The sequence below is a fragment of the Prunus avium genome, chromosome 8 (assembly GCF_965620075.1).
Source record: "Prunus avium chromosome 8, drPruAviu1.hap1.1, whole genome shotgun sequence".
NCBI classification, from domain to species: domain Eukaryota; kingdom Viridiplantae; phylum Streptophyta; class Magnoliopsida; order Rosales; family Rosaceae; genus Prunus; species Prunus avium.
In genome coordinates this window covers 35,829,646-35,848,003 of record NC_142291.1, presented here as the reverse complement: position 1 = coordinate 35,848,003, position 18,358 = coordinate 35,829,646, and the positions used below count along the sequence as shown (strand labels likewise).

Genomic DNA, 18,358 nt, shown 5'->3' with positions numbered 1-18,358 from the left:
TGGGGATTAGTCTGGGTTGTGGTTAAGGCTTAAAGGTGCTACCCATAGTTGGGGTCCATCCAGGATCACCTCATGGTTCAGACCAAAAAAAAAAAAAAAGATTCACATGCATATACAAAACAATATAAACATCAGCATTTAGCGACATATATGCATTCCAACCGGTAACCACGTGAGTTTATACTCTACAAGAGTGTGAATCATAAGAGATGAAAACAAACCAACTTAGTCGCCTAACCACAAGTGTCGGATTTTACTCCAATCTATCCAAACATCATGGTCTAACCACAAGTGTCGGATTTCTCTCCAATCTATCCAAACATCAGGTTCTGTCCTATGTTCCTGAAGTTCTGCTTGGGGCGTAGGGCCATGGCCAGGTTTTTCCCTACTTTTCTGAGCTTTTGTCCTAATGTTGTGAAGTTCTGCTTTGGGCAAGGGGCCATGGTATAAATGCTCTTCGGACAAAGTGTCATGCTGAATATGCGCTAGAGGCGGAGGACCATGCTGAATATGTGCTTGGGGGGAAGGGGGCGGAGGGCCATGCTGAATATGTACTTCAGGCGAAGGGCCATGCTGAACATGCGCTTGGGGAGAAGAACCATGGCCCTGCTGAAGATTCATTTGAGGCGAAGGGCAATGCCGAATGTCCACTTGGGATGAAGGGAAAGGGCCATGCTGAATACACGCTTGATAATTCATACACCATATATTGATGGCAATTCCAAGGATTACTAACAGGAGCAAACCTGGTAACAGTGACATAGTAGGAACCTGCATGTAATTGATAAAAATCAGCAAACCTACAAAGCCATTTAAAGTACTTGGACAATAGCATAGCAAACAGACTGGCCAATTCCGCTGAACAGTTCTTTTCTGGTAGGGGGTTGAACAAATTTATTATTGAGCGATGCATGAATTTGAAGGATCATTTAGAGCCATGCTGAGATACGAGATTTGGTGGGTGTGCATATTAGAAAATATTTAGGCTCCAAAAGCTGACTGTTGTGTTAATCAGGAAGTTCTAGCACTGATTCTGATTTGTATTTTCAGGCTCCAAAAGCTGACTGTTGCATGTTAATCAGGAAGTTCTAGCACTGATTCTGATTTGTAAATAAAAAATGAAATTTCAAAGTGGTACATAGTTGAAGTTATCACATTCAGGCCACTCATTATATGTCATCCTTTAGCACAAAAAGTTTTTAAGGAAAAAGAAAAAGAAAGCAAAATAATATATATCACTGCTTGTAAAAAAAATACCTTTCTTTTATGGGGAAGATTTTTCTCAGCACGCTCAAGCGAATAGCGTAACATGTCAACTATTGCCAACTCAGTTACTGGATCACTGCTTTCTGCTAGCACAAAGAGTTAAATTTAGTTTTGTATAATTAATTAGTATGAAGACCATACCGGAGAGGGTGATAACTTTAAGGGTTACCTGGGATGTCAAAAACTTGAGTTGCAGGAGGAATACCCAGTAGTTCTCCCAAATGGACACGAACATGAGCACGTTGAACAGGTGAAAGTAGATCACCATGCGTGACAACAACTAGGGGTTTATCATCTGGAAACAAAATGGAGATGCAGAGACTAAAAACCTTAAAACTTCAAGTTTCCACCACTTCCCTTCCCTCTTACCCTATAAAATCGAATCAATGAAATATTAAAGAAAAGATTGAGTCATTAAAATTCGATACCTTTAAATGCCAGGTATGGGCAGTTGAAAGCTGAAGCAATCATTTGGGTGTATCGTGTCTCTGCATCTTCATCACTTTCTATTGATTTCAGAACTGAAAGGCCATTAACAACAAATATGACAAAATTAACCTTCCTGATCTCACTGGACAGATAACCATCATCACGAGCTTTGCACATCATCATGGTCCTCAAACTTTGGCTGTCTGAATCCCTGAGAGTCCATTGAGATAAATTGACGTGAATGAAAGTGGACAAATTCCTAAACCCAAAATGAGAGGGATGTGATGAATTAGAAATTCAGACCTTATAACAAGCTCCCCATGACGAACACCATTTTTCATCCAATGCTGCAGTAGTTTTATGTTTTCATGTGAATCATCAGACAAACTACGGGTATCATAGAGGCAGAAAGAAGTGGAACATCTCGGTATCATATATTCCTGGAGGAAAAAGGTTCCATCTCCAACAGATGAATTATCTGGCACAAGATAACAACACATGTGAAGCTGTAGAACACAAATAACTTATGTTCATCCCATAATACAGCAAATTAGCATATTTTATTATTCACAAGTCACAACTGCAGCCATACATGATACTTGGGCTCTTTCTGATGCAAACTTGTCATCTTCAAACACCTTTGATATTCTATTTACAAGACTACTCTTTCCAGATCCTTTTGGACCAACCAATAAAACAGTTGTCGTCTTTGGCACATCATAGTCCCTCAATTTCACAGCACCTACACTTTCAATCCATGCACCAGGAGTGTAGCTGTAAAATTCAAGAGGACACATCACTTCAAGCAACCATACTACCATTCTAGCCATCACATAAATATTAACTTGAATTAATACCTCAATACTTTAATCTTGGCTTCTTCCAAACCTTTGATCCGAATCCGCAGTCCATCATTACTCAGCAAAATTTCTCTATAAACACTTTCACTCCTCTTTTGTTTGACTTCAAAATCCAAAGAAGCCGAAGAAAATCGAGAATCCACACTGTCAAGTTCTCCAAGCACCGATCCATTTAGTGTACCCACTGCAGCATCCTTGACATTCATGCTCAAATCATTTCTGCTCCATTGAAAACCAGAACCACTTTAAAGTTTCAAACTTTCTCAAACAGCATAAAATTTTCAACAAACAAAACTTGCGTTTTTGTGATTGAATGCTACAAATAAGAAATTGAAACATGGGTTCTAGCAATATCGGCACAAGGCACATAATCCAGAACCAAATTTGATCATAAACTGAATGGAATTTATGAGAATTCATGAGCTACCTGAGAAGTGGAGATGAGAGCTGAGAAGAATCTTGCTCCAGCGAAAAGTCTTCCCCTGTATCTGCATATTGAACCCAATGTAGCTCATGAATTGGGTGATCAGAGAGTTAAGAGAAAAATGGGTGATCAGAGAGTTTACCACTGCCAGGAGGAGTTGTTATATCGCCACCCATGTCAGCTCGCTTTGCTCTTGCAGCCTTCACACAGTGAGAGAGAGAGAGAGAGAGAGAGAGAGAGAGAGAGCAAGAATTAGATTAATGTTTTTTCTTTCTTTTTTTGGTCGAAAAATAGAATAACACTTAGGAAGGATTGATAGTTAAGAAACCAGGTTGACGGAGACGGCGTGCAAGCCACGCGAAAAGATCATACGCAAGCTGCTGCCATATGTCATGGTATTTGGATGCCGATTGGGTACAAGCTAAATATAATAATATTCTCAATTTCTTTTCTTTCAGAATTAATATTTGTCAAGGAAATTATTATTATTAATTTTGAAAAACTAAGGGGAATTACAAAGAAAATCCTCCAATATCGTATCAAGAAAACATATTGCTGCTTCTTTGGTTAAAATATTCTGGGGAAGTGAGGAATGGGAAATAACCCATCTCTTGAGTTGGGCATGTTTTTGTTTTTATTTATTTATTTTTGCATAACACCAGAAGGAAATATGAAGAAATATTCAAATACAATTATTTTAAAAATTAAAAAAAAGTCAATGACCATTTAAGCAAAAAATTTACAGATTTGAAGTAGTTTTTTTTTTTGTTTTTTTTTCAAATTTTCAATGGTTAAAATCTCCGTTTAAGCATATATTCCAACAGATAAATTTATGCTAGGGGCATTCTTTTCCTTGTTGGTGATCAGTTCCACGGTCAACAGTAAACTAAGGATAAAATTAAAACATCTTTATTTTTGTGTGTGTATATTTATAAATAACCAAATGCCACCAAGAAGTTCGAAGGAGACAAATGATAAGCAAACTAATATAAAAAAAATTATGTGGATTGTCCCCAATTTTCATTATGTCTCAGTAAAATGTAAGAAAAAATTTGGTACCACAAGGGCCACAATGGCTATGTGGTTCTCCTTTTGGTGGTATATGTTTCAAACCTAAGTTTCTAACCTAACAAAAAATCTATACCTATTAATCTCAGAACATTCAACTAAACTTATCCCTCCCTCTTCACCAGCCATGGGAAATGTATCTGCTGATGAGGCACAAAAAACCCTGCTTGCATAACAAAGCCCTGAAAAAGATGCACCACAAAGCAGTTAGTGTACATAATGATCTGATCCTATGTAAATCAGATGCAAGACAAGAAAGTTAGAACAATCATACCTGAACAAATCTAAGGCAGATATCAGAAAAAGATGCAGTAGCAGACTAGGCCTCAAAACCCAGAGGATGGTTTCTTCTCATTAATGCTACTTTGGGTTCGCAGATGCAGACACTTAGGGGATCATAAAAGGAAGTCAAACCTACTCAATATCAGTATGGGATGACATATGGCAGAGCATAAACATCCAGAGACTCTATTTGCATAGCTTCTGCCCACACTTGGGGAGTCCTTTCAATCTCAGGGGATCCCACTTTGGGTTTCTTTGACCCTGAACCATTGCAGCTGAGCAGCCATTCCTGATCGTCAAGATTGGACTCATCCGCCATCTTGGGAATGGAAAGTATCTCATTCAGATACTTGGAATCAGGATGTGGTGGTTTTGCAGATGCTCCACCATTCTCATTAACTTTAACACGAGAAGATGATGGCTTTGTTGAGAATGCATTGAGTTGTTCAGGCCCTCTCAAACCATTAATTCTGTGTTCCTTGATATCCGCTTTACAATTGCTGGCTGCCCCCTGTCCCTCTGATAAAAACTGGAGAACAGTTTGGCTTGGTTCTGATTTCCTCCCATTTTCTACTACTGGGTGAGAAGAAACAGATCTTGGCAACTTATGAGGCAGAAATCCATTTTCTGGAATAAAGTTTAAAGAATAAGGTACAGATAAGATTGTATCCCTCAATCTCAACTAAAACAGATGCATATAAATTTCTTTTCTCGGTAAGTATGTCTATAAAAATTATAATAGCAAGAAAACTGTTATTCAATCAGTAGCTCAAGGTTTTGGCAGAAAAAGTATTTGGAGATTAAAAAAACATGCAGGCTATATAACAATGAGGGTTTAGGAGCTGGAACATCTATAAGTAACATATGCCTCTATTACCATCCGGAAAGACACATCTATATGTGTTTCCACTCACTGAATGGAAACTAGAATCCCTCAGTGTCATTGTTTTTGCAAAATAGGAAACGACTCACCGTGTAAATATCCATTCATCTCAAGTTCCTTGCGTTTGCCAAGAATTCCCCCAGCAGCAGAGTTCTTGCTATTCATCTGTAAAAGGTTTAATGCTTTATTACTGAAAGCATCTAGGGATTCCTTGCCATTTCCTTCTAGTTTAGGCTGTTCATCGGATGGTTTGCTTATCTCCTTCACCTTCTCCTTCTTCTCTTTCTTCTTATCCCTGTCCTTATCCTTCGATTTAACTTTCTTCTCTTTATCTCTCTCCTTGGGTTTATGACCTTTACTGTCATTATCTGTGTTTTTCTTGCGATCTCTTCCCTCCATCTGCTTCTCAACATCCTTCTCAAGTGGCTTAGCAATGCCTTCAAGTCTTCTTTGCTCAATGCTAGGGAAGTTTTCAAAAAATGCCTCCGCTGAACATTTTCCCTCGACATGGTTTCTTTGTGCATTGGCAGTCCTATCATCTTCTTTCTTATCCTTAAGTCTCTCTTTTTCTCTGGACTGAGTTGGCAACAAAGGTTTTTGATCAGAAACCATAATCTTCTGAACAACCGGACTTCCTGTTGCTCTTTCACCATTCCTATAGACTTCCAGTTGCTTCTCAATTGGCTTAGTAATGCCTTCAAGTCTTCTTTGGTCAATGCTCGGGACATTTTGAACAGTTTTTCCCTCGACATGGTTTCTTTGTGCATTGACAGTCCTATCAACTTCTTTCTTATCCTTAATTCTCTCTTTTTCTCTAGACTGATTTGACAACAAAGATCTTTGATCAGCAACCAAAATCTTCTGAACCACCTGACTCCCAGTTGCTCTGTCATCATTCCTATATCTCCGATCCAATTCCTGCACATATTTATAATCCTTGATGTCAACATTATGGAATCCGTTGGGAACATGATTCTGTCCATTATAAGACTCTGGCTGCCCTTCAATTCTCTTCTCTTCTGATGCCCAAGTAATCCCATTATCCCCACCCCTTTCCTTCTTGTCTTTGTGCTTTTCTTTTCTGTCTTTCCTTTCACCATGTTTTTCTTTACTTCTGTCTTTGTCCTTTTTCTCTTTACCGTCTCTTTTCTCTTTGTCCTTCTTATCCTTCTTATCCTTTTTATGCTTTTTCTCCTTGTGCTTCTCCTAAAAATAATAACCCCACGAGGGGCAGTGTATTTAGTAAAAATGCGAAATAATTCATAGAAACTTAAAAGAAAACAATAAAAACAAGCACATGTTAGTACAAAATCCTCCTGAAAACAAAGAGTGAGAGACACAAGATGCAAAACACTACTAAGGGTGGTGTGCTGGTCAGAGTACTTGTCCCTCAAGCTCAATGCTTAGGGTCAAGTTGCTACACCCTCACACAATGCTATGAGATCTTGCCTAGTTCCTTTTTTGAAGAGCTATTCAGAACAACAGTCCCTGTTTAGCCCTTCACAAGTTTTTAAAATCACAAAAGAGTACAGCAGTTGTGAAACAGTATCCCCTTTTTTTTCCTTTATGTTTTTTAGTTCCTCTTCTTTTGCTTTGATAGACATAAATATAATAATGTTAACACAAAAAAAATAGCTGAGAAAACATTTTAAACAAATTAAGAGACACCTTTACTTTCTATTTTTCTCAGTTCCTATTATTTTGCTTCATGTATAATGAACACTACACAAATGATGATGACGATGAAGTGTGAATACAAAATTTAAAATAAAAAAAAATGAGACAGCAGACACGATATGCCAATTTGTAATATCAAAATAATGATATTATCACATTCAGAGAATTTGACACTTCTTGAACACTGTTACAGAACTTTAACAAAACAAAGATGAGACACAGTTTACCAAACAAGAATTCAATGTCCTTCCAGGGTGCACTCCACCCATCACACTATACAGGTGTTAAAAATTCTTTAAAGGAACCTAGGGTCTAAGCTAATATGACATGTTCAACCAAGGCAATAAGAATCGTTTTTATGCGAGAGCAGATTAAGAAAGTATCCCATCAAAGTTATTATGAAGCAACCCCTCCCATTTTATCATACATGCCAGATGGGTGCTTGTGTATGCAAAATGTTCCAGACACTAATCCCATACCTAAAACGTTTCATGCTAAACAAAAGAAATTTACACATTATATAGGACCAAGAAAAGAGGATAGACGTTTTACTAACAAAAAAATGGTTACTCATGCACTGGGAGGGAAATTCAATAGAGTTGGGCCACCTTACGTGAGAGGTGCATGTAACAAAACTAATCCCACACAATGATAATCACTTGAGTTAAAAGTCAGATAGCAACCAATTGCTCTCACCTTTTTCACATATGTCATGAAACCTATATATGCCTATTATGGCATGAATCTTGGTATCCAAGGACTTTCTCATGGAAAAATCATATTTTTTCTGCTAGGTTGCATTAACCTACATAGGATGTGTATCATAAGACTTTTAACGTTCTAGGGTAGATTGAATATATTTCATGATGCGGTCAAAACTAGTCTCTCCGACAATCTTGTCATTCAAGACAGTTGCAAATTTAATGTGCCCGCCCCTCATAATCTTCCTCCTAAGAGTACCCCATGACTTCATCAGTTAAAACCTACATAGATATAAGTTTCATGGCCCCGTAGCACAGCCTCCAAAAGTTAAAATGACAAGGAAGCAACTGATGAAAATCCAACACATGCATATAAAAATGCAGGGATTAACACACAAGAACTCATGAGAAACGAATGTAAATCAATTCTGCAATGATAAAAAGGAAAATATGTAGACCTTTGCAAGTAAGTCTATATCACTGATTCCAACTTTCTTTTCATATCCTGGAGGAGGAAATGGAAAGCAGCGAGACATTGCACGCAGTCCTTGAAATGGAAAAGTGGGATCCGTCCACCAGCAGAAATGCTTCTCCTAGTTTCCAGTACTGTTGTTCCAACACAGGAACAGAGCAGAAACAATGCTCCTGTCCATGCACCATGACCCCAAACTCATTTCCAGCTTAAAAATCACTCCATGATCTACTAAAATCAACCCAAAGCCAAAACTGATGATAACCAATATGCAAGATCTCTTCTTATCACAGTGTTACTTCTAGGATTGCACAATTTATGAAAATCTGACACAAAAACTAAAAAGTATCCAAAGGCTCACATGAACTACTCCACTATACCAAACTCTGTATTAGTTCATCTCTATATATCCAGATAAGATAGCATTCAATCACGCTTATGACCAAGCAACCGATTTGTCAACAAATTTAGAAGTTCTGCAGCAATCTGATCCTCTGTCTTTCTTACTAGGCCAATAGAGAATGATCACCTGCTCATCAGCAAAAACCAACATCAGGAGCATGTCCTGACTATAAGGCCAAAAATTCATACAACAAATGCAACACAGACCACAACCTTGAAAACGAAAGAATCCGTGAAATTTTAAATGGAACACAGATAATCCTCAACGCGAATGGCAGATTTTAAATGGAAGCCGGGTGATTCCAAGCTTCGCTTTCTATTTACAACAGTGAATCTTCTTACAATGACCCCCAATACTATAAAAATCACAATTCGGGTTTCTTCCAGTGACGATTTTGCCAAACCCTAGAAAAATCACCAGAAGAATATGTCAGACACAAAACCCAGTTGCAAATAAAGGCTAATTCCAAAAATTTCAATCCCAAAATACATGAAAACCCATAAAATTAAACTAAACCATTAGAATCCCACGAAAACAAATTAAGTTGCATACTTGGGATTGAGGGTTTTGATTTTGATGGTTCCAGAGAGAAAAAAGAAGAAAAATTTCACGGGAGGGAAGATATAACAAAGAGAAGAACTTTTGGTTTTTGCAAAGTAGACATTGTACATGAAGAAGAATATGAAGATCTCATTCCAAAAAGAGAGAGAGAAAAGAAAAGAGGGATATATCAAACTCTCTCTTTTTCTCTCTCTCTTTCTCTGTCCAATCTAGCTATGTGTATGTAAATATGCATGTGTGTCTACCTCTCTATCTTTGTATGAGTGTGTATTTGTAAATGGGTTTTGTGTATGTAAGCAATTTCAGATCTTCAAATTGTTTGATGCGGGGTTATTCTGAGGGAAGAGGGTTTTCTCTCTCTCTTTCTCCGAATGTTCTCAGTCCTCTCAAATCCCCTTAAAAGGGAAGAGAAAATAGAGGGAAGGGCCATAGGGGCAATGGGGTATTTATAAAAGAGGAATGGATATACGTGTCAAATAAAAAGAAGAATCCAGACGCCAGACATATCACAATGAACATGAGAGATAAATGGTAAAATATGGTTTGGTAAAATTAACTTACCCTTTTTCTACTATATGTTTGAGTTTAAAAAAGAAAACCTTTTTATATATATATATATATATAATATAAGTCATAGTCTAAATTAAATAAGGAAGGAATTTCGCACACACACTACTATGGTGTCTTAAAGGTTCGAACTTAAGACTACTGTTCTGCAAGACCCTTTTTTACTGAATTAGATCTCGTTGGTCAAATAAAAAAAGTACTTTATTGGTAATCACACAAGTCTGTTATGCGTTATAATATTAGTGAACGATATAATTGATATGTCTATGACGGGAGAAATATTTTAAAATATAATATGATAAATAAATTCACGTTTTATAACATGAATAAATTAATAACAACTTGTAAGGACAACCTTCACTCACACCAAAAAATTCTTGAGTTTTTTCTTTGAGTTTGAGGTAATAAATGTGTTTTTGTGGCCAAAGGTATCAAATGTTTGATATGATGCATTTGCTTCTTCCACAACAAGACCACGTGTGCTTGCCGCCCATTTGCAATCTTTATGTGAAGCAATTCGGCAGCGTCACTTGTCTTGTTTTGCTTTTATCATCACATCTCATCGTCATCGCCTGTCGCAATCTCAGTGCGTGTCCACTTAAACATGGCACATATAAAATACCAACAGAAACAAAACGATTGAAAACTGAAGAACTGACACTGAACAATGAACATGGCAAGAGAAGTTTGTGAATTTGTGAGATTTACGGCTATCAAAAATTGGAGGCAAGTAAGGCAAGAGCTTGCTTGCTCTTGAATTGAAAGTAGGTAGCATAATGTTAAGATATTGCATCATATAAAAATACAATCTTTTTTGTTGCTTATCAAGTCGGTTTTAATGTGGTGGTCAGTTACACGTTACTTAATTGGTTGCACCCTAATATGTTTCAAATTTGAATCTCTTGTTACATGTTAATAAAAGAAGGAATCATTCATTTGTCCCCATTAAAAGTGGAAAGATTTATTTGCAAAAACTGATTGAGTTTCAGTTATGCACAGATTTTGTCAAATGATAATTGTTCCTTAACAAATTGGTGCACACGTTTTTTTTCCTGTTATTTTCACCCCTTTAAAAGCTGTCATTGAAGATAGTTTTTTTTGTGGGTGTAAATATTCTCAATCGTCAACTGTCGTATGGGTCAAGGCACGAGAATCAACACAGACTACTTGATGTTGAACATCACTAACCAAGCATGTTTTGGGGCACAAAATCAGGTAAGTTGCAAAAGTTTGTCAAGGGTTTGAAGCAGAGAACTCAGTGGGGGCAAGCTTGCAGAGTATAGCTGCATATTGGGTTGAGTGGCTTTTTTCCTTTTTCTATGTTGCTGCCTGAAACCTTTACAGAATGCAACCCTCTCTTCGGATTCTCGAGAGTATTTTATGCTAATCATCAAAATTTTCACATCACAACTGTTCGAGACACCGATACTTGAGTAAAAATTCCAATAAATTCAACAAACCAGAAAAACAAGCACATGGGATTAGGGGAATGCATGTGTTTCGAAAATATATTGAAGATTGACTTTTCAATATTAAAGAATCAGAGAGAAATATTTTTAATACTCTACATGTTCATTTCATGGTACAGTGACAGACTATATGAGCTTTCAGTAAAACTTTGTATTAACAGATGTAATAAATTACAGCCTCGCATTATTCGGTGAGAGACGAGTTTATTAACTCGATTCATTCAGAGGCAATGGCTTTGTGGGAAGGAAGAAGACATGGCCAACAATGGACCATCTAAGATGTTAGGCTGCAACGATGGGATGGATAAACCAGCTGATTGTGGAACTCTGACTGATGGATGTTGAATTGAACTGCCAGAAAGGGGTGGAGATGAGTACATATCATGTTAGTAATGTTCATATGAAAAAAAAACTTTTCGACCACAAGACAACAATTGTATCAGCCATAGCTTCTTGGTCTGTCACATTTTTCTTTTGTTTCGTCCATAGGTAAATTACACAAGCACAGAGCAGATAAGTATAGTCTATATATCGGCACATGAACTGACCTGAATGATAAAGAAAAGGAAGGCTCTACTGGGGCACAGATTCCACCTTGATCAGGAGGCATTAGAGACCAAAAAACTGGAGAACAGTCACAACAGTACATCAATTTCAAGAAAAATGAAGCTAAGAAGAGAAGGCAAATAGTTTTTTCTTCCATCTTCCCGAAGAAAAATGTTAAATTTGATCCACATAACCATCTTCTTCTTATGGTTAGATTCATTTGCAGTAAAAAGGGAAAAATAATCAGTAACCAAGTAAAGAGATTCTGAATTTTCCCTGGCATTTGAGCAAACTATCCAAATAATTGGAGGCTTTAGAAGGAGAAGAAAAGAAGTTTTCTTCAGAACAACTTGCCAGAAATTTTGCTTGCACAAGTGTACAAGTAACCATTAACATATTTCTCTTCCTAATTAAGGTAGGCCCACTAATCTGAAAGGATGATATTGGAGAAAGATGCAAAGAATTACCAGATCGTCGTGAATGATCTTCCAAACCAGAGCAAAATAAAGAATCCTGCATAATGAAATTAACAAAATTCATACTACAGTAAATTATCTAGCATTAAGGATCTAATGCTACAAGATGCCACAAAACAAAAGCATCTCTAGAAAAGAAGCCCATTCACTCACCTCTTTTATATGCTGCGATACATCATGAACCACATCTGCAGGCAACAATTACATAATAAGATGAATATATTCCTCCAAAAAAAATTTACACATGAAAGAAACTGAAAAATAGAAAGAATCTACAAAAAAGGGGGGAAAGTCTAGATTTTCCAAAGATTATAACTTCTCAAATAAATCCTTGAAATGCGATGGGAAATCAATTCTGCTGAATTTAGAGGAATAATCAATACTCTAGTTATGAAATACAGAGGAGAAAAATGGAAGCATCTCCGGTCTAACACAAATGATGACATTTAAACTTGAAATCCCATATCCTAAAAATAAAAAAATAATGATGCATGGGAAACAAAATTCACTTCAAATGTTTTATGTGAATCAAGCAAAATAATGTGCTACGAGGTGTTGAAATTCTTTCATTTCAACAGTCCATCCGGACTTGCTAAGCAAAATCCTAAAATATCTTAAACTTTGAGTGGTCGAATAGTGCCAATGCCTAGAGCATGAAATGAAGCAGGTTCTGGGCCAAGAATGCTACCCTGCTGAACCTAAATGGATGAGAAAAAAGCTAAAACAGAAGACTTGGCTTAGGAATGTGCCCAAAGCATGCAAGGCACAAATTGCAATTAAACCAAAATTTTGTGTCATAATTGTTTTAGTTTTCCCATTGCCATCCCTGTCCATGCCTAAAATAACCAATTCACTGGGCTACTAACACAGGAGGAACAACGATATTTACCGAATTCTGGAACACTGGGCTTCACAGCCAGCGTCAAGCCAAGAAAGCAGTCCTCAGGTTCAGCACCAAAGTCTGATAATTTCAACTCAAGCGTTGGCTTTGCTCCTGTGAAATAATGCAGGAGAATGATTAATAATGGACACTAATAAGGGAGGTAGGTACACAAGAAAAAAGGGGAATGGGAAACCTTACCCATGATACTTAGCTTCAGGTCAAGTGGATCACGGAGTGAACGAGGAACCCAGCCAACCTATCGATCTTATGTTAGTAAGATGATCGAATTTATAAGATTGCAAATTAAATATAAATATAAATAAAAGAAAAGCAGAGAGGATGAGAAGAAGACTATGTTACATGGAAAAAGGGATGTTGTAATGATTCATCTGCAGCTGGCCTCCTTGATGGATCCCATGAACATAGTTGCTGCAGACAGTGAAGAAAAAAAAATATATGCATTAAACAAATTTTCCCAGGAATTACTAATGGAAGAAAATTGTACAAACAACTCACTTGGATTAAATCAATAGCTTCTGGGCTTGCGTTTGGAATGATATCAGAGAGGTTTGCAGGCAAGATCTATCCAAAAGAATGATACAGTGAGTTAAAGCCAAGCAATATGAAAATTGCAGTAAACAGGTCCATGCAAAAGCTTGCCTTTTCATAATTAATAATGCCATATAATCGAGAGGCATTTGTCCCTTCAGCGAAGATATTCAAGTCTGGAGTACCAAGCACACAGCATATCTTGAACAATTGGTCTATCTCACTGTCCATTGAAGAACTCGTTTTGTAAGATGTAAATAAGAAGTTCTCCCACGTTTTTCTTATTTTGAGTCACATCATATGTTTCATTAAATCTCAAACTAACGAGGTATATGACTCAAAAATACTGGACATGTTCCAAAAGTAAAATACCAGTTAAAAATACAAACAAATTCTTCCTCGTTTGACCCAGCTCAATGCACAGTCAAAATGTCAAAGAAATAAAGCACACCAGGACAGGCAGTAATAAATGGACTTAATTAGAGGGAAGTGCAAAAGAATAATTTTTTACACACATTTTTCTCACCAAGACCAAAAACAATAAATGCAGGATGATATAATCACCTTTCACCAGGGAAAATAGGGGACAAATTGAAAAGCTCAGCTAGGATTGCGCCAGCTGCCCACATGTCTGTTTATTATTCATTTGTTAATCACCACTTGAAGAAGAACATAGAGATAATAAATCTCAAGCTTGATATAGGAAAATCTCATGCAGCCTAATCATAGATATGGCAACACCAATAAAAACCTCAAATATTCTTAAAACTTTTCATAATGAACAGGAGTACAATAAAGAACCAATAAAGATCGTGCTTACCAACTGCAGGAGTGTATAATTTGGACTGTAACAGGACTTCTGGTGCTCGATACCTAGGATGCCCACAAACGCCATAAAATGTAAAAGATAATCAATATGCATAGCCCTGCCTGTGCAACACACTCGGAGACATTCACGCAGACACGTGCATGCACACAATAAGATAACACGATTTAATAGTAATGCCCCTTCCCCAACTACCATACACTCACAGATGCACAAAATAAGATACTGTGATTGAATATGATACACTCACCAGCGTGTGGAAACATATTCGGTATAAGGAGGAACTGATGATACTTCTCTAGCCAATCCGAAGTCGGCAATTTTAAGAATGTCATTTGTCACCAGCAAATTCTCTAAGGGGGAAAAATGGTCTTGCTGTTAATTTCTTTAGATAAAATATTTCAAACTATAGAGATGCATGAAAACACAACACTGATAATATGTTATACCCGGTTTTAGATCTCGGTGAAAATATCCAATTCTATGGAGGTGATTAAGTCCATGCAGCAATTGAGACATAAAGCTACGAATCTCATCCTCTGAAAAGGGTCTTCTTTGTTCTTTCATTATTTGGTATAGATTATAGTTCTGGAAACATGAACTTTGGAATCAAACACATATTACATGATGAGATAAATTTGATCAACTGGGGTTCATCAACTTTCAAATAAGAGTGATATCATTTTGCATGAGATATACAATAAAAATAAATAAACCACATATCAATGAGAAGGCAAAAGGTCTCTCACCATGTACTCAAAAATGAGGAACACCTCATTGTTTTCCCTGACAACCTCCTTCAACTTTATGATATTGGGGTGATTTAATTTACGAAGTACCTGGGCAAAGCATTTGACTTATCAATCAAAACAATGAGAAGGACTTATCTATTTGATTTAGCAATCTGAAAAATGTGAAAGCTCATATTCAACAATATTGAACCATTAAAATTTCCATGGGAGATACCTTAATCTCTCGTAATCTCCAGTATTCCTCCCAGAAAAAGAACTTCCTCTTCATCTTTTTGACTGCAACCTGAGGTCAGAAAAATAGAATAAAACTAGAATGGTTATGTTTATGTAAAATTGCCCTACCCTACACTCCTAACTAATTCACTCTTATTACAAAACTAGAAATAACACTTAATCTTAATTTCATCTTCTGCCTCAATATTTCTTTAAAATGCTGTTATCAACTCCACCCAATAATAAGAATCATCAAAAGTATCTGATCCAAAAGTTCACAATTTGTTGCAAAACTAAACAAGTTGAGAGGTAAAAATCGAATATATATATTATGAGAAAGATTAATTTCTTTTGTAAGGAGAAGCATACAATCTCATTTGTTCTCCAATCACGAGCCTTATATACACTACCACAAGTGCCATCACCAAGCTCCTCCAAAATTTTATATCTGGAAAAAAGAATTCAGATAGCAACAAACTATAAGAATAAAAAAGTGTGAACCTTTTGATTTTAGACAATTCAATGCATTTGAAAGCAACTAACCTTTCCATTATTTAAATTGTAACAGATTATAATCGACAATCTTTCAGTGGAATTTAAACAGCCTCCAAGAAGAGGTGTCTATGCTGTCAACACAGTTTTGGTCATTGGCTTCTAGATATGGTATAGTGCTTACGTCTAGCATCAAGCATTTGGCATAGTCAAGAATCAACTTGTCATTGTAGGAGCGGTTCACAATCACCAAGAAATCTATCAACATTTTGCAACCCTCCACGTGAACTCCAGAGACCAAGCATTAAACTTAGCCGAAGAGTTTTAATCCATTTTCTTTACATCTGCTTCACTTATACCCTCATATAAAAAAAATGGGGCTGTTGAGCTGCAGTAGATGGTAAAGAAAAACAAAATTAATTTTCAACTCTTAACAAATTCAACCATTCAACATGAAGCAAAGATCATGTCTTTTAATAGCAACAACTGGTCACTGTTTTCTTGTATGGTCACCACAAAAGAAGCAGACAGAAAGAAATTCGAACCCAATAATTTCGTTAGGCTTGCAAGACTAAATCTTTTTCCCTTCGTTGTTTGCAATTCAAAATTTTGATGCCCTGCCCCATCCTACTTTGTTCAAAGATCAAACCAAGCATTTTTTGAAAATGACAAATCTATTAGAGCTATATCCCCTCCCATCAATCCAAGTCCTAACCATGAAAATATATACTCAATTAGAAAAGTAATTCAAATACTCTAAAAAGAATCAAACTTTAGAATATCAGTTATAAATATAAAGTATTTGTTTACGGCACAACAATCATCTCCACTCATTTAAGCCTGGTTCGACTACACACTTGGGAGCTAAAGCAACAAAGACTAGGACCCAGAATTCTATTTTGTTTCATTTTCTTTCTTCTTTTATTCTTTCATTTCTTAAGAACCAACCACAGCCTAAAATGAGAACCTCAAGTGGTATTTCAATCTGAAAACAGCTAAAAAAACAATCAAACACAAAAGCCTGAAATTCAGAAAATTATAGAAATAACAAAAAGAAAAATGAATGAGACTGAACTCACAATTGATGCTAAATTGAGACAACCAGAGAAACTTTACGAGCAGGATATAGATCAGCAATGCACAAAGATTTTTCTTGGAGAAACCAAGAAAGAAAATTTTAGAGAGAGAATCTTCGTTTGAGAGGAAGGGAAGCTTCAGAAAGAGAGAAAATTTGGATTGCTGGTGAAGCCATGAGAGGGAGAAGGATTCCGCAAAAGAAGCAAAGAAGAAGAAACCAAGCAAATTATTAAAAAAATACGAAATATATTAAATATTTGTTTGTAATGATTTTATCGGTTCGTTTAGATCATTAAAAATTAAAAATAGAAAATGCTTGGTTTACTCGTGGTGGGGAAGGGAGGTGGTCCCGCGCAATTGCCCCAAAATTGTTGTGGGTCTTTACCTCGAGAAATTATACAATGACACTGTGGTACCATGTCAGCATGTACATTTTCCATTCAAATATAGCCATATGTCTGTTCTTTTTACAGCTGGACTCATCAATTTATTTATATAAATAGAATTAAAATTATATTTTTTAGATTTATCCTCCCCCTCTTTTTATTTGAATTGTTCTTAACCTTAAAGATTTTTTTATAAATACTAAAACTCATTTTAATTGACTCCAAAAACAAAAAAACTCATTTTAAAGAATCTTTTTTAGATAGAAAAGACCATTTAAAGAAGTAAATTGAAAATAGGCTTTTTATCACAAATGGTCCTTCAGGTTTGTGAAATTATCACCTTTCGTCCCTAAGGTTTTTTTGTGACACTAATGGTCCTTAACGTTACCCTCCACACATCAAAATGGTCCTTGTAGTTAACTTCAGTCAAATTTTCTGTTAAATTGATGATGTGGCATATATGCGGAGCCCACACATCCAATGGTATAGAAAATAAAATATAAAATATATTTAAAATATTTTAAAACTTAAAATCCATATAAAAAATTTAAAAAGAAAATTAAGTCTTTTTATAAATAAAAAAACTAAAAAACCTGCAGCCATCCTCTGCGTTCTCCCTTTCCCAGCGCCCCTCCCCCCATCGCAGACCCACTCTCAAGCAAATTAAAATATTTTATTTTCGATTCAAATGCATTCGAGTACTCCAGCACTAATTTCTGAATCGAACCAAGTTTCTGCTCATTGGATTTCATCTCTCTGTCATATTCTTCAATCAATGCTTGTTTGTTTGGCTCAACCTCCTGTACAATGCCCTGCAATTCCTTGGCTTTAGTTCTCATCACCAAGTTAAAGTTCAACTCTTTGGCTTCAAAATCCGCTAATGGAGAGGCCATTTCCTTCTTGAACACTTGGGAGCTCATGGAATTCCTTGGCTTAAGGTGCTCGATGAGTGGGTCTGCGATGAGGGGATGGCTGCAAGATTATTAGTTTTTTAGTTTTAATGTTCTTTTATTTATAAAAGGCTTTTTATCACAAAACGTCCCTGACGTTTGCGAAACTATCAGATTGCATCCTTAAAGTTTTTTTGTATCACTCA

The 18,358-nt window shown here is 36.3% G+C and overlaps 3 protein-coding genes across 6 annotated transcripts; all 3 read right to left on the bottom strand.

The window, feature by feature from the left end:
- Positions 1-113: 113 nt before the first annotated feature.
- Positions 114-3,278, bottom strand: LOC110757023 (uncharacterized). The gene is made up of 9 exons (XM_021958537.2): positions 3,122-3,278; positions 2,983-3,043; positions 2,553-2,774; positions 2,288-2,469; positions 1,999-2,173; positions 1,695-1,906; positions 1,436-1,561; positions 1,258-1,349; positions 114-771 (listed from the first exon to the last, which is right to left on the bottom strand). Exons 1-9 carry the CDS (start codon positions 3,153-3,155, stop codon positions 226-228), a joined length of 1,650 nt encoding a protein of 549 aa, XP_021814229.1. The 5' UTR covers positions 3,156-3,278; the 3' UTR covers positions 114-225.
- A 690-nt stretch (positions 3,279-3,968) lies between these two features.
- On the bottom strand, positions 3,969-9,446 carry LOC110757022 (myb-like protein X). 4 transcript variants are annotated; one of them, XM_021958535.2, is made up of 7 exons: positions 9,272-9,446; positions 8,678-8,869; positions 8,424-8,591; positions 8,049-8,235; positions 5,302-6,418; positions 4,322-4,956; positions 3,969-4,229 (listed from the first exon to the last, which is right to left on the bottom strand). In XM_021958535.2, exons 4-6 carry the CDS (start codon positions 8,124-8,126, stop codon positions 4,472-4,474), a joined length of 1,680 nt encoding a protein of 559 aa, XP_021814227.1. In that variant the 5' UTR covers positions 8,127-8,235; positions 8,424-8,591; positions 8,678-8,869; positions 9,272-9,446; the 3' UTR covers positions 3,969-4,229; positions 4,322-4,471. The 4 variants fall into 4 exon arrangements, with proteins under 4 accessions (XP_021814227.1, XP_021814225.1, XP_021814226.1 ...); XM_021958533.2 differs by having other exon boundaries at positions 8,049-8,591; XM_021958534.2 differs by lacking the exon at positions 9,272-9,446 and adding an exon at positions 9,018-9,246 and having other exon boundaries at positions 8,049-8,591.
- A 1,645-nt stretch (positions 9,447-11,091) lies between these two features.
- On the bottom strand, positions 11,092-17,130 carry MHK (Protein kinase superfamily protein). Its single transcript, XM_021958551.2, has 18 exons — positions 16,879-17,130; positions 15,851-16,187; positions 15,677-15,755; positions 15,309-15,377; positions 15,092-15,181; positions 14,792-14,930; positions 14,593-14,695; positions 14,337-14,389; positions 14,081-14,147; positions 13,628-13,739; positions 13,484-13,549; positions 13,328-13,396; positions 13,166-13,223; positions 12,974-13,078; positions 12,238-12,272; positions 12,076-12,121; positions 11,611-11,686; positions 11,092-11,413 (listed from the first exon to the last, which is right to left on the bottom strand). The coding sequence occupies exons 2-18, from the start codon at positions 15,856-15,858 to the stop codon at positions 11,284-11,286; spliced, it is 1,305 nt and encodes a 434-aa protein (XP_021814243.1). The 5' UTR covers positions 15,859-16,187; positions 16,879-17,130; the 3' UTR covers positions 11,092-11,283.
- Between the last annotated feature and the right edge of the window lie 1,228 nt (positions 17,131-18,358).

What these genes read in the sequence shown, in the direction of transcription:
- LOC110757022 (XM_021958533.2), bottom strand. Translation starts at nt 8,126, where the DNA reads ATGTCTCGCTGCTTTCCATTTCCTCCTCCAGGATATGAAAAGAAAGTT. An exon ending in ATATAGACTTACTTGCAAAG is followed by an intron (nt 6,419 to 8,048) that starts GTCTACATATTT and finishes TATTATTTTTAG; the next exon opens with GAGAAGCACAAGGAGAAAAA. An exon ending in GATGAATGGATATTTACACG is followed by an intron (nt 4,957 to 5,301) that starts GTGAGTCGTTTC and finishes ACTTTATTCCAG; the next exon opens with AAAATGGATTTCTGCCTCAT.
- LOC110757023 (XM_021958537.2), bottom strand. Translation starts at nt 3,155, where the DNA reads ATGGGTGGCGATATAACAACTCCTCCTGGCAGTG. An exon ending in AGAAAGAGCCCAAGTATCAT is followed by an intron (nt 2,174 to 2,287) that starts GTATGGCTGCAG and finishes ATCTTGTGCCAG; the next exon opens with ATAATTCATCTGTTGGAGAT. An exon ending in TCAAGTTTTTGACATCCCAG is followed by an intron (nt 1,350 to 1,435) that starts GTAACCCTTAAA and finishes TTGTGCTAGCAG; the next exon opens with AAAGCAGTGATCCAGTAACT.
- MHK (XM_021958551.2), bottom strand. An exon ending in GCATTATTAATTATGAAAAG is followed by an intron (nt 13,550 to 13,627) that starts GCAAGCTTTTGC and finishes TCTTTTGGATAG; the next exon opens with ATCTTGCCTGCAAACCTCTC. An exon ending in CCTGAAGCTAAGTATCATGG is followed by an intron (nt 13,079 to 13,165) that starts GTAAGGTTTCCC and finishes ATTATTTCACAG; the next exon opens with GAGCAAAGCCAACGCTTGAG.